This window comes from Geotrypetes seraphini, chromosome 2 (genome assembly GCF_902459505.1).
Source record: "Geotrypetes seraphini chromosome 2, aGeoSer1.1, whole genome shotgun sequence".
In the NCBI taxonomy this organism is placed as follows: Eukaryota; Metazoa; Chordata; class Amphibia; order Gymnophiona; family Dermophiidae; genus Geotrypetes; species Geotrypetes seraphini.
This window is the reverse complement of record NC_047085.1, coordinates 112,139,310-112,154,050: the sequence shown is the minus strand read 5'-3', so window position 1 is coordinate 112,154,050 and position 14,741 is coordinate 112,139,310. Positions and strand designations below refer to the sequence as shown.

Here is a 14,741-nt window from a genome sequence, read left to right as displayed (position 1 = left end):
TACCAAACAAAATACTGGTCTGCACCTAAAAAATATTTTTTGTTTGTTTATACTTTTAATGAGATGTATCGCTATATACAACAGAGGTTCAAGAAATGAAATTGAACAATCAAGCTACGTGAAACAGAAAATGAGAAATGTAAACTTCTTAAACCCTATCTATTAGGGTCATGCCTTGTTTTGTTATGATATATTAATTGTTCACTTATTTTTGCTTATTGTAAATTGCTTTTAATTGTATTTTGTTCAAGGTAGGTGACCTATTAGAGAAGGAATAGCCTAGTGCAGAGTTTCTCAACCGAGTTTCTCAACCGAGTTTCTCAAGCCATGTACCTCAACCGAGTATTCCTGAGCTCTGATCAGCAAAGATATTGAAACAGGCATTCTAATCTAAACAGTTTTATTCCGCTTTAACCACAGTAGTTCAAGGCGGATTATAATAAGATCATATAACAATAATTGCATTCTACAAATCCATATCTAGTACTCCAGATACAAAACCATTAGATCAGCATACTTGTTAAACAAATACAATGAAATAAAGATACCTTTTTCACTGCCCTTCTAACACTTGATGCCCCTAATCTCACTAGGTAACTTGTTCCAGAGATAAGGTCCAGTACCAATTAACAATCACCGGCTAGTAATTATTTTATGGCAAGCTGTTGCAGAAGGAATAATTAATCTAATTTCCCATAAAACCAAACAATCTAATCAGAAAATAGACAAGAAATTACTTTTTCTACTTCTGGTTATTTTGTTTTTCTAATTGTTTTTGTTCTGTCTGGCTTCTGTTTTCTTCAGTTTTTTCCTTAACTCTTACCGTTTTTGTCCTTCCTCCTTTTTCTTTTCAGCTTTCATAAATTTAATTTTATGCGTCTCTGTCCAGATTTAATTAATTCTTTATTGTACACTATTCAATTTCCCTCTATTCATTGTGCCTACATACAACTTTCCATCTCTTTCTCACTCCAGTTTTGCTATTCCCGTCTTTCATTAACTCTATCTTCTTTCCCCCGTCCATCCAGCATCCCCTTTTTCTCTCTGATCCTTCCATCTAGAATCTTCCCTCTGTCTCTCCTCTTCCATCCTGAATTTTCTCTCCCTGTCCTTGCATACAGTTTTCCCTCTTTCTATTCATGGCCTGTCATCCAGCTTCTTCCTCTTTCTCTCTCTTCCCCTTCCATCTAGTTTCCCTCCTTCCATCCCCTCCCACATTGTACCTTCTGTTCCCCCAGCTACTGTCCCAGACCAGCAGCAGTAATGGCAAAATAACATCAAACAAATAGTCTGGGCCCACAGTCTTCCTGCACGTGCTGTTAGCTCTGCTGGTGCCCTACCCTCTCTGACATCTACTTCCTGTTTCAGAGCAGTAAGCCAGCAGAGCTGACAATGTATGCAGAAAAACTGCAGCCCTGTGACTGCTGTTATCTTCTTTTGACACTGCTGCTGGTCTGAGGAAGCAGCAGTGGTAGGGGTGACAGCGAGGAGGCAAGGAATGATATGGTCTTAACACAAAATAGAGTTGACCAGTTGCTGTGTAGCTCCTGCAGAGGTCCTGCATAATGAGAACCTGTGGCCTCGCGGTTAGCACACCCAGGCCCAAATGCACTAAGAGGATCGGTAAGACCTTGTGGGTCTGCACCGATCTGATTTTTTCACCGTTTCAGCAAGAGCTATTGATGCGATTCTCACACATGCACAGAGGAATTCTCACTCCCTCCTGCCAATGTGACCTCTTCCCCCCCCCCCCCTGGCAGCAATACAGGAAGGCCCACTCCCGCATCCCCCCAAACATTTCCTACTCCTCCATAAAAAAAGGCAGAAGGGATGTCCATTCCCTTCTGCCACTAAAGGTCCCTCGCCATCCCCGCCACCCCCTGAATACCCCTGTACCTTTTTAGACACATTGGAGCAGGATGGAAGCTCAGTCTGTCCTGTCCATAGGTCCGCTGCTCTGAAATGGTGGGCCTTTTCCTCCCTGGTGCATCTGAGCCAATCAGGTCCTTAGGCTCCTCCCTCTATCCTGTGATACAAGGGGGAGGAGTCTAAGGCCCTGATTGGCGGGGAATGGCAGGGGACCTCCAATGGCAGGAGGGAGTGGGCATCCCTCCTGCCAATTTTCTTTCACAATGGGGGGGGATTAGGCATGGCAGGAGGAAGTGGGCATTCCTCCTGCCATTTTCACTAGCATGGAGGGGCCGATTCGCGGTGCCTTCATTGGGGAGGGCCATCATCGGTGGAGAGATGCTTTTTTTCTAATGGGACAGATATTGTGCATGTGTAACATGCACAGCATCTGTGCCCATTAAAAAAAAGGTTTGACAGGTGAGTGTCTGGTCTTGACTAGTCGCTTTTTTGGATAGCTAAAAGCGATCACTTTTTTTAGTGCATTAGGAAGCCATGTTAGAGCATCAATCATTCTATTAGTTTCCATGGCATTTTAATATTAATTTGCTTATTTTCATAGTCAGATCGGGGAATGAGCAATCATGCAGAAAACCAGGCGGTGAGCCGTTTTCTGTATCGGGTCGGCAAATGCGATTGTTGCTAAAGCTGTTTAAAACAGGTTTAGCGACAATCGCTGGCTTTCGTGCATTTGGGCCCCAGACTCAAAATTCCTCTGCTGCTCCTTGTGATCTTGAACAAACCATTTATCCTTTCATTGCCTCAAATACAAAAACCTGTGACACTCCCCCCATTACCCCCTCCCCCACCGACAGGCAAATTAGAGAAGATGTCTGAATGTAACCTTGATCTATTACTGAAAAAGATGGGAATGAAATCCAAATAAATTAATAATATTATAGAACATGTGGCAAAAAGTGTAACCTGGGAACATTCTTCAAAAGATTTTTTTCTCTTATAACATCATGAATAGTTTCTCATGCACCCTGCTTTATTTTACAGCTCTACTTTCTTTCTTTTAGTGGCGTAGTAAGGTGGGGCGGGGGGGGCAGTCTGCACCAGGTACAGTCATCTTAGGGGTGCCCCCCAACTCCTTTCTGACCACCCTGCCACATGCATGTGCCCCTTCCCTTCCCTCATACCTCTTTAATTTTCCCTTTGCAAGCTGCATTACAAACCTGCTGCCCACGTTAGTGTTGCCTCTCTCTGACGTCACTTCCGGGCCCCGCACCTAGGAAGTGACATCAGAGGGATAGCCGACACAAAGGGGGCAGCAGTTCATGATGTTGCTCCCGCCTGGAAAATTTAAAAGGTAAGGAGGAAAGGAAGGGAGTGTGCGCACGCGCGCAGCAGGGGGAGTAGGGAAGGAGCAGGGGGCAGAGAAGAGAGCGGGGGAAGGGTGCTACTGTGTACACCACTTTGGTTTGCTGTGAAAAGAAATATCCGAATGTCTCATGAGCTCTCTTTTGCCAAGATATACAGTAGGAGGAAATTATTTTGTAGAAAGTGTTAGGATATATTTGCAGACTTCCCATTTCCTTATCAGCATCTCACAATCACGAGCAGCAGAAGGTCAAGAAATAACGAGAGCTGACACTTGAACTATGGGTGATGCTTCAGAGGAAGGAACTTAATGGTGGTGCACTTCCCAAGCAATATTTTGAGAAGACATGCTTATTTTTACCTTTTATTTGTTCTATTCTTAGTTATACTAACTAGTCAACTACCATCCCATCAATGTATGTTCTTCCATGAATCCAACTGTTTTAAAAATGTACTGCTCTTCTGATTTATACTGCATACATATTTTGATACGTCAATAAATGTACTTTTTAAAAAATCTGGTTGCCTATTTTCTGTGAGCTGTTTACTAAGAAAACAAAAACAAAAAACTGTGGATACAGATGTTCTGGAGATAATTTATTAAACACTGACATATAAAAACATGAAAATTCAATGAAAAAAGTATAATGATAAAAAATACAGTGATAAAAATCCAACCGAACTCTACACGGTCCTTGTTTCGGCGAACACGCCTTCCTCAGGGGTCCAATGGTTTGCAAACTCATATATAAAGAATTGGACTGAAAAGTCTATTGTCTTTAAACATGTGAGCAAAGAACACCGCAGACAAGCTGAAGTTTGATTTTTATCACTGTATTTTTTTATCATTGTACTTTTTTTAATTGAATTTTCATGTTTTTATATATCAGTGTTTAATTATCTCCAGAACATCTGTATCCACAGGTTTTTGTTTTCATCGGTGGATTGTTTTCACTGTGGATTATTGGGTCCCCCCATTTTTCTTTGTTGTGCTGTTTACTAAGAGACATTGCTTGAATTTGTTTTTCTTCGCTGATTTTGCTTTCTTGGCAAAACTCTTGTGCAGCATGACTGCAATGTGTACAAATTCCTGAGGGTTAACTGAAAGAACAAACAAGAATGTTGGCCCGAACACAAAATCCTATGACCAAAGAACTCTAATTTTCTTATGGCCAATCTTGATAATCTTCAAATTTTAGTAGCTGTTTTTAGGATCCTCAGAAAGTCTTCCGAGAAACTTAACTCATTGAAGACGACTCTCCTCATTGATCCTTATTGTGCTACACTTAATACCCAATCAATGTTATTTATCTTGTCTTATTTATTTTATTAGTGCATTTCTATAGCATAGAAGCATGAGTTAAATGTAACTTAACTTGGTTGCATAGTAGCCCCCCTTCCAACGCGTTTCAAAATTCTTTCTTTGGGTCGGGTAGTTAAACCAATATTCAAACATCGAATGGCGGTAGCTATCAGCTGTTAAATCAGATCAGTTCAATACTTTGCATGAACATGTTTATCTACCCAACCCTAAGGAAGAATTTTGAAACACGTTGGAAGAGGGGTTACCACGTGACCAAGTTAAGTTAACTTATGTAGACTATACTATAGAAATGGACTAATAAGATAAATAAGACAAGATAAATAGCATTGATTGAGTATTAAGTATAGCACGATATGAACCAATGAGGAGAGTCGTCTTCAATGAGTTAAGCAACTCGGAAGACTTTCTGACGATCCTAAAATCAGCTACTAAAATTTGAAGATTATCTAAAATTTGAAGAATATCAAGATCTGCCATAAAAAAATTAGGGTTTTTTGGTCATAGGTCACAGGTGACTTCTTTAGTTCCTGAAAGGCCTTATTACGGTGGCTCAGCCCAAACACAAAGCATCCGTGAGCATTCAATGCCTGCTCATCATTGTTTTATGTCTCACAATACCATTTGAACCACTGTATTGGAAGATGTTCACTTTCTCTTTTTTTTTTTAATTCCACTTTATCAAAAATGTCTAGACAGATTGCGGTAAAGGAAGAAATCAAGACAACATGACAAACTGAGAACAGTAGCACTGCCAATTCCATATAGGTTTGTTCAACAAAATTAAATACTCACCATCAGATCCCAATCTAGACAGCATTGGCTATATTCTGTTAACGGCGCCAAAAGTTAGATGCCGGCAAGTGCCTAGATAGTGCCAACCAGCGCCTAACTAAATTGCTTTAATTGGCGCAGTAATTGAACTCACCATTTAAAACCGATTAAAAATACATTTTAAAAAAGTAGGTGCCACTATGTGCTTACTGGGGTAGGCGCCAGAATTACACCTATAGCTTGGCACCTAGCGGCACCTAGGGTCAAAGTAGGCATGTTTAGGGGCAGAGATGACCTTAGGCATCACAAGGCACTGCTATATGTGATTCTCTGAAAAAATTAAGCACTGGAGTTGTAGGCCTTTAAAACTCTCTCCTATATTATTGGCACCTAAGTTTTTTCTTAGGTGCTGATAGCTGCAATTCTGTTAACAGCACCTAAGTGTAGGGTTACCAAATTTTCCATCTGGTAAAAAGAGGACGCATGACCTTGCCCTGTTCTGCCCCCGGATATGCCCCGTTCTGCACTTGGATCCGCCCTGTTCTGCCCCCAACCCAACCCCACACAAACCTCGTCTCTTCGGGCCGGGGCTGGACTGCATCTGCGCCTGCACAGATGTACTCCAGCCCCAGCCTCACCGGCTTTTCAAAACCCGGACAAAATGTTGCATGTTTGCATGTATTTTTTAAATATGTGTTTAACTTTTTTACCAAACTTTCCAAACCACCCTCATATGTGCATACATGTAAATAACAAAACACTAAGGGCTCCTTTTACTAAGGTGTACTAGTGGTTTTAGCACGCTACAATACCGCACACTAAATGCTAACGCTTCCATAGAGCTTGTGTTAGTATTTTTCATTTAGCGCGTGGTTGGCGTGCGCTAAAAACGTTAGCGCGCCTTAGTAAAAGGAGCCCTAGGGTTACCATATGGCTCCAGAAAAAGGAGGACGGAGCAAGACATCCAGGTTTTACTTCTATTGCTCTGATGTTCCTCTATAATAAGCCGTATTTTGCAAGCTTGTCACAATTTTGGTAACTCTTATCTAAACTTCCTCTGCTACACATCAGCCTCCAAAAGTGAACACACATCAAATATGACTAGTTGAGCAATGACTTTTAGAAAATCATCATCTTGTTCTTTCCCTGTTGGTTACATATGTAAAATAAAACTTTGGGTGCTGATGAGATTCAAATCTATAAGGTAAAAGAGGAAATATTAAATTCTTTAAATTGTTTATTTTATTATATCCTCATGCTGAAGGTCAATCACATTTATTTATTAACTAGACAAACCAGTTTTACAAGCAACAAGCATGCCAGTGAGAAATATTTGTAGAGCATGTCATATAAACTTGAAAATCTGTCAAGTTTGATTTGTGGAAATAGAAATTGAGTAACTTGTGCTAACCATTTTATTTTGTTGTACTAAAAATACAATTCTCCCATCTTAGAAAGTTACCCTATTTAAACTTTGGCAACATTCTTCTTGCATATGGCCAGGGTCATGCATTTTGTTGTGTTGGCGCAAAGGATCCTGAAGCTGCCTGCCAGGTAGGACACTGAACAAATAGATGGGTGGTGTTTGGTAGACGGCAGATCTTTAACAGAATACCAGTTGGTGTGAAATTAATAAATATGTTCTGGACTATGTGATAAACTGCTTTGAGACTCCATTTTTGAGTTGTCTTGGCCCAGATCAGGAATGAACAATATAAGAGAAGAGCAACTAAGATGGTTAAGGGGTTAGAGGAGCTGCCGTACAGTGGAAGATTAGAGAAACTGGGTCTCTTCTCCCTCGAACAGAGGAGATAGAGAGGGAACATTATCGAAACATTCAAGGTACTGAAGGGGAGAGACTTAGTAGATAAGGACAAGTTGTTCACCCTCTCCAAGGTAGGGAGAACGAGAGGGCACTCTCTAAAGTTAAAAGGGGATAGATTCCGTACAAACGTAAGGAAGATCTTCGCCCAGAGAGTGGTAGAAAACTGGAATTTGTCTAACTTTGTCTTGAATCCCTGGAGGGTGTTTTCCCCTATGACAGACTTCAGAAGAATTTGATAGAAGAGGCCCTTAATCTTGTAGAAATTAATTCTTGACCCTTAATGTGAAAACAATAAGGAGTTTTGCTCTTCTTGTGGGAATTATTATTTTCATATTCATCTAAGCATCTGGTCACTTCCATTCAGCAAAGCCACTATAAAAATTTATAGAAAAACCAAGCAAGTAATATGATGATGATACTGAAAACGTCTTGAGGCCTAATCTGAAATTACTAATAATGAAAAAAGTACTTTATTCTGAACATAAAGGTTTAGGACAGGGGTGTCCAATGTCGGTCCTCGAGGGCCGCAATCCAGTCGGGTTTTCAGGATTTCCCCAATGAATATGTATGAGATCTATTAGCATACAATGAAAGCAGTGCATGCAAATAGATCTCATGCATATTCATTGGGGAAATCCTGAAAACCCGACTGGATTGCGGCCCTCGAGGACCGACATTGGACACCCCTGGTTTAGGACAAATTAATCACACTAGGGGCTCCTTAACACGCGGAATAGTGCGGCCTAGAATGCCACACGTGCTAGCCGCTACAGCCTCCTCTTGAGCAGGCGGTAGTTTTTTGGCTAGCGCGCGCTATATTGCACGCTAATCCAGTGTGTGCGCTAAAAACGCTAGCGCACCTTCATAATAGGAGCCCTAGATCTCATAGTGTCAACAGTCCTGGGGAAAAATTGGCCCCTGAGAATTACTTTAATAAATCCAATTCAATATATAAAGTTGAAGAGCAAGTTTGCTTGAGTAAACAGGTCACTGATTATTATTTTCTGACTGTGTTTCACTGAGTCAGAAAACAGAAAAAGGGAGTCCAAAAGTACAACCAAAAACAATGACACCCACACAGGTGAAACTGCCTCCCTCCTTAAAAGCCATCCCTTATTGTGTTCACAGTCAGAAAACAGAAAAGGGGAGTCCAAAAGTACAACCAAAAACAATGACATCTTTAAGAACTTTTGGACTCCCTTTTTTTGTTTTCTGACTGTGAACACAATAAGGGACCAACTTAAGAAGGGACCCACTTATCAAAAATGGCAATATGGCAAATTTTAAATATCCAAACTCTTTCTTCAACTTTACCATATAAATATCAAGTTGCAATAAGTAATATACGAAAGTAGATCACTCTGGGGATTCTCAGAATGCCACCCTAACATAAATCAGTGTGGCAGCACTTGTCACTGATTCCACCCAGTTTTGTGAGTTACTACTTATAGAACTTGTTTTTTATATTCCATATTTTTTTCTTTTTCTTTTTTACTTAATTCATCTTCATATTTACTTCACTTTTATCTTCACTTCTTATTTTAATTCATAGTAACATTTCCTCTTTTCCCCAAATAATTATGCATTAGAACTTAGCTTTCACAAACATTGCATAGATCGGGATGGTGCAGAGAAAGTACTGAAGGGGGGACTTTTCTTGAAACAGCCTTCGGGCGAAACATGTCGAAATGACAGGGTCCTTCCTGATGTGAACAGGAGAATAACATTAAGATTAAAAGATATTAAAGTTTATTAATTTTTATAAGTAGAGCACAGAGCACTTTAAAAACATTTAAGTATTAAATGAAAATAATGTAGCCATAGAAAACACTTGGCTAACAACTGGCATATCTGAATCCCCAAAAAATGGTGAAAGGAATATAAGAATATTTTAGGATACTGAATGTTTATAAGAGTGATTATTGACAGTATCTCACTATTGACTGCAGTATATACTGTTTAGAACTTAGCTTAACATGTTATTGCACTGCTCCCCACTAACGTGTTTTACAAAGGTGCGGCTAAAATGCCACGTGCGCCTGCTGCTGCCTCCTTTTAAGCAGGCAGCAGTTTTTCAGCTAGCATGCGCTAATTGTGTAGGTGCACTAAAAACGCTAGCGCACCTTCGTAAAAGAAGCCCTGGGTGGAATCAGTGACAAGTGCTGCCACGCTGATTTATGTTAGGGTGGCATTCTGAGAATCCCCAGAGTGATCTACTTTCGTATATTACTTATTGCAACTTGATATTTATATGGTAAAGTTGAAGAAAGAGTTTGGATATTTAAAATTTGCCATACTGCCATTTTTGATAAGTGGGTCCCTTCTTAAAGGCCATCCCTTATTGTGTTCACAGTCAGAAAACAGAAAAGGGGAGTCTAAAAGTACAGTGTTCCCCCGGTTGTTCGCGGTCGGCGGTTCGCGGTCCCGGTCATTCACGGTATTTTCCAACCGCGAACCGCCGACAAGAAGAGGGCAGCGGGAGAGGCAGGAGAGAGTAGCCAGAGCATCGCGAGTGCAGGAAATCACTCGCGGTACGCGCCGACCGCCTCTTCCTGCACAAAGTCGGGCCTTATCCAATCAGGAGATGCTTTGATACGCAGCTCCTGATTGGATAAAGCCTGACTTAGTGCAGGAAAAGGCGGTCGGAGTGTACCATGAGTGATTTCCTGCACTCATGGCGCTCCGGCTGCTCTCCTCCTGCCCTCTTCAGGCTCCCCAATGAAAAACCGTATTTGTGGTTTTTCGAGATTCACCAGGGTTCCTGGAACAGAACCCCTGTGAATCTCAGGGGAGCACTGTACAACCATAAACAATGACACCTTTAAGAACTTTTGGTCTCCCTTTTTCTTTTTTCTGACTGCGAACACAATAAGGGATGGCCTTTAAGAAGGGAGGCAGTTTCACCTGTGTGGGTGTCATTGTTTTTGGTTGTATTTCACTGAGTAACATTTTGCCTCTCTTACCTCCATAGGAAATGCTTTAAAATTAACAGTATGCTCAGACCCACGTTGGTTCTCTCTTCCCCAGTGAAATCGAACTTCATGTAGTTCAAAGTCATGGCCACGAGGCAAAGGACCTCCAACTAAAACTGCAAGAAACATAAATTAAAAGAAAATGTTTTTCCAGAATTAGAATACATATACTATATACAATGATGAAGTTTTCAAGAAGGAGAGCCTCAGCACCCTGAGGTTGTGGGTTCCAACCCTGTGCTGCTCCTTGTGACCCTGGGCAAGTCACTTAATCCTCCACTGCCCCAGGTATATTAGATAGATTGTGAGCTCACCAGGACAGGTAGGGAAAATGCTTGAAGTACCTGTATGTAAACCGCTTTGAGTGTGGTTGTAAAACTACAAAAAGGCATTATACAAGTCCCAATCCCTTTCCCTGATGTCATAAGGCCTCATTCCACCAATGACTAAGAACCAACCTCATCAGTGATGTCACAATGGCTTCATTATTCTAGGCTCATTATTCTAGGCTTATATTGGAGAAGAGTGTGGTGCAGTGGTTAGATGTCCACTGTGGGTTCAAACCTTGTGCTGCCTCTTGTGACCCTGGGCAAGTCAATTAATCCTCCAATGCCCCAGGTACATTAGACAGATTGTGACCTACCAGGACAGATGGGAAAAATGCTTGAAGCACCTGTATATAAACTGCTTTGAGTGTGGTTATAAAACTACAAAAAATTGTAGCATACAAGTCCCAATCCCTTTCACTTAAGAACTAAACACAAATTATGGAATTAAAATCTCAAAAACCAGTTTTATTTCTATGTCAGATGGCTACATGTGTTTGAATGAAGTATTGTAGCTGTAGTTACAGATGATGTGCAAGCGTTTACAGTTATTACCTTCCTGTAGCCAAGTTTAATATTGATAAAGGGCCTGGTAGTCAAGGCATTTTACTCAGATAATGTTCACCACTATCTGGATAAATAACTTAGCTGGGACATTTCTGGCTTAGGTTCCCCATAGCTATAGAACTTGTAAGATAAGGACAACAGACTTGAACTATTTGATAACTTTTCTACATATCTTTGGATACAGTTTCTCTTGTTGCTATCTGCCTCAGCCACATTTGAATACTACTCACGATTAATGAAATAAAATCTGTTGGTTCAGAACAGCACGATTGGAAGTTACCCAAAGTCTGAATTGCCTCTCAGAATAATCCGGTCTTGGCCTTGGTACCAATAATCTATCTTTATTTCTTCTGTACCCTAGTTCTCACTCCATGTTCACTAGGCAACTGAATAAGCAATTACTGCAATCCAGGACCATAATCTTCTAGGACCATCTACTAGAGGTAAAGACTGCACTTTTTATGGAAGCGTTCCAATGAATGATGATTCTGATTGATTCCAGTTTTTGGATTAATATATTATGGAGTGCTGTGAATTAATTGTCACTGAATGATCTGTCACTGAATGATCTGTAATCTTTGTTTGCATAAATTTTGTTTGTCTTATTTTATGTAAGTTATTATTTGTAAAGCCGCCTAGAAATAAGCAGTTGAGAAATCTTTTAAATAAATAAATAAAGCCATCACTTCCTTCATCTGAAAACATTGGTCCATGGATATACAGTTATAGTATGTTTTCACTTGCTTTCTTTACAGCAAGAATAGCTGCTTTATCCCAATCAACACACAATCCTTCATTTTGGGGACCAAAAATGTTGCTCAGTCCCTCTTTCATGACTAGGAGGCAAATTATGCAGGCCCTCCTTCCTCTAGCCTTTTTCAGATATGTCCTGATCTATGCCATCTTCCTACAGTCATCTCTTTGTCTGCCACTTTTACTATGCTCAGCTGTTTTGCAATGGCAGTTTCCAGACTTTGTTCTTGGCAGCCACAGAAATCTTTGCTTTCCCTTTTCCAAGGCTGGCTTAAGAGGTAAAGCAGTGATGCACTGGCTCTGGGTGCTGAAAGCCTGCCTGCCTCACCAGCTCACCCTTCACAGCAAAAAAAAAGTTTGTTCCTTCACTCCTCCTGCTGCACTGTCCTACTGCCGGCACTGGGACAATTTGAAAAGTGCAAAAAGGCATTTCCTCCTTCTCATGAAAATGTAGGAAGTGCCTGCTTTTGCTTTGGAAAATGCTACGGTGCTGGTGGTAGTACTGGCCAAAGAACTGCACAGTGGTAAGGGAGGAAGCTGATGCTAGGGCTAGAAGGGGGAGGGGCTGATGCTGGAATGAGGATAATGGGGCTGATGCTTGGGACTGGAAGAAACTTGGGCTGGAGCTGGAAGGGGGGCTAGTCTCAGTTAGGGCACTGATCTTTGATCAGAGGGCCACTGCATGAGCGGACTTCTGGGCACGATGGACCACTGGTCTGACCCAGCGGCGGCAATTCTTATGTTCTTATGAGAAAAGGGTTGAGACCAATGCTCACTCTAAGGATTGGCTGGGTACGTGCAAATTTTTTCTCATGTGAGCAACAAGTTCTAAAAACCAACAATTTTCCAGATTTGTGTAACAAATTTTGGAAAAAATAATAAATTTAAAGCATATTCAGGGAAGAGGTAGGAGGGAAATGCTGAAAGCTGTTTAGAGGCTGGATCTATGCACAGAGCCTGGGAGACAGAAAGTCTGCAGCAGGAAGCTTGGGGGAGAGCTGCACTTAATAGCAGCTGTCTCATTAAGAGCCCCAGGATTGTTTTGTGAGCTACAGAGAGTTTAAGGCAGTACAAGGAATTGGTGAGGAAATGGTGTGTGGCTGCAGTGAAAATTTCTATGTGTGTGGTTCCTTAATTTGCAATTCACATTCGGCGGTTTTAGAGAAATTGAAGGAAGACAATTCCCTGGCAACAGTACACACGATAATGTTGCTAGTTTTATGCAACATTCAATCACAACTCTGGTCAGGCATTAGAATAGAGGCAGAGTTTTACATATTGGAGAATCGCGCTGCTGCCGGGACCAGTAACTATAAATTTCCACTGTGCTAGAGGCCCAATAGAAGAGGCACCTTACCAGAGGACACTGGGCAGTAACATCACGAGGCAGAGGGTGGCAGCATCTGACATTACACACTGCCGCTGGGACCAGCAACTCTAAATTTCCACTTTAGTGGCACGCAGCAGGTGGTGTGCCATAAGGGGTGTGCCACAAGGGGCACGATTGGCCCCTTGGAAGCCCCGTAGGAGCTGAAAGGAGCCTGAAAGGACTTTGTGGAATAAAAACTTGGTGACTGGAGACTGAGGTAAAATTTTCCTATATGATAATGGTGAAGCGGAAGGGGAAAGCAAAAGGAACCAGTAGACCAAAAACTGTTGATCCAATGGACAAACATATTCAATCTAAGCAATCTATAGTGTCTGAGTGATTTGTCCAACTCGGCGGCCTCACTAAGTGAGGATGGATGTTCTACTCCTTCCCACCCCCATATACTCTTGTTTGCCAACCTGGGATTGGTTCCTCTAATGGTACAACCCAAGTAGACAAAATATCTGCTGACTTGAATGAATCCCTTCAGGTACAACCAAGTGTTGCCAGTACTTTTCCAGAAGTTGTAATTTGTCCAAATTGATCTAAAAATTTGGACCAACCTCAAGATATTACTTTGAAAGATATTAGGAATGAAGAGTGCATAAAGACCACTATACCACAACTATGTAGTTTTTCCCAACAGACAGTGGAGAAATTTCATGAGGTCAATACAAAAAACAGCAAGTTGGATACCAGACTCTCTCAGGCATCTTTAAATTTACCTAATTATCAATCTGTTTCTTCTGCTTTTGTTAAAGACAATCTGATTATACATAAGCAAATAGAATTTCTTGAAAATCGAATGAAAGCTAAAACATTACATTTGTTGAATGTTCCTATTTGTTATCTCCTGTCTCCTGAGATTTTGCTACACAGATATTTAAAGGAGGTATTGTTTGGGGATAAAGTTGAAGAATGAATTATTTCTGATTGTAGGTATGTGTCTGTGCCAAAAGCTGAGATTGTTGAGGGAAATGCAAAGGAGGGAGCTAAAGAGTCTGAATTTGACAGAATTTCTTGAATCCTTGCAAGAGGAAATTGTTTCTAGAGAAACCTTCCCTGCAACTTTTTCAACAGGAGAAGATAAATGTTTTTAAAACAATGTTTCAGGAATAAAAAATTCTCAGTTTTGTGGTCAGCCCATCTGGATGTGGCTAGGTCCACATAACTGCGTCACAAGGAATTTTTGAAATTGAAAGATAGAGTTATGTCTTTGGGAGGTAATTTTTTTCTGCAATTTCCTTGCGAATGTGTAATAACTTTACATTTTAACAGATATATTTGCTTTGATCCTTCTCAACTTGAGAGATTGTTGTTTTAAAAAGAAGTTTCTGTTGTGGGGTAGGGGATTAGAAGGATGGATTAAATATAGGATGAAGATTTGTTCATATGCATGTGACTACAGGGCAATTAGGATATTATGTGTGTAACCAATCTGTTAATCACATACGGCCTCTTTTACAAAGCCGCGCTAGCAGCTGCGCTGCGCTAACAGCCCCGAAGCCCATAAAGATTTAAAGGGCTTCGGGGCTGTTGCTGCACGGCAGCCACTAGTACAGCTTTGTAAAAGCGGCCGATAGTTTTATGTGGTATATAAATT

At 41.0% G+C, this 14,741-nt stretch overlaps 1 protein-coding gene across 1 annotated transcript in view; it reads right to left on the bottom strand.

The window, feature by feature from the left end:
* CA8 (carbonic anhydrase 8) overlaps positions 1 to 14,741 on the bottom strand; it is a 106,585-nt gene that overhangs the window by 64,577 nt on the left and 27,267 nt on the right. Inside the window, exon 3 of the mRNA XM_033935034.1 lies at positions 10,115 to 10,239. Coding sequence (XP_033790925.1) covers positions 10,115 to 10,239 — 125 coding nt within the window. The remainder of the gene's footprint in view (positions 1 to 10,114; positions 10,240 to 14,741) is intronic.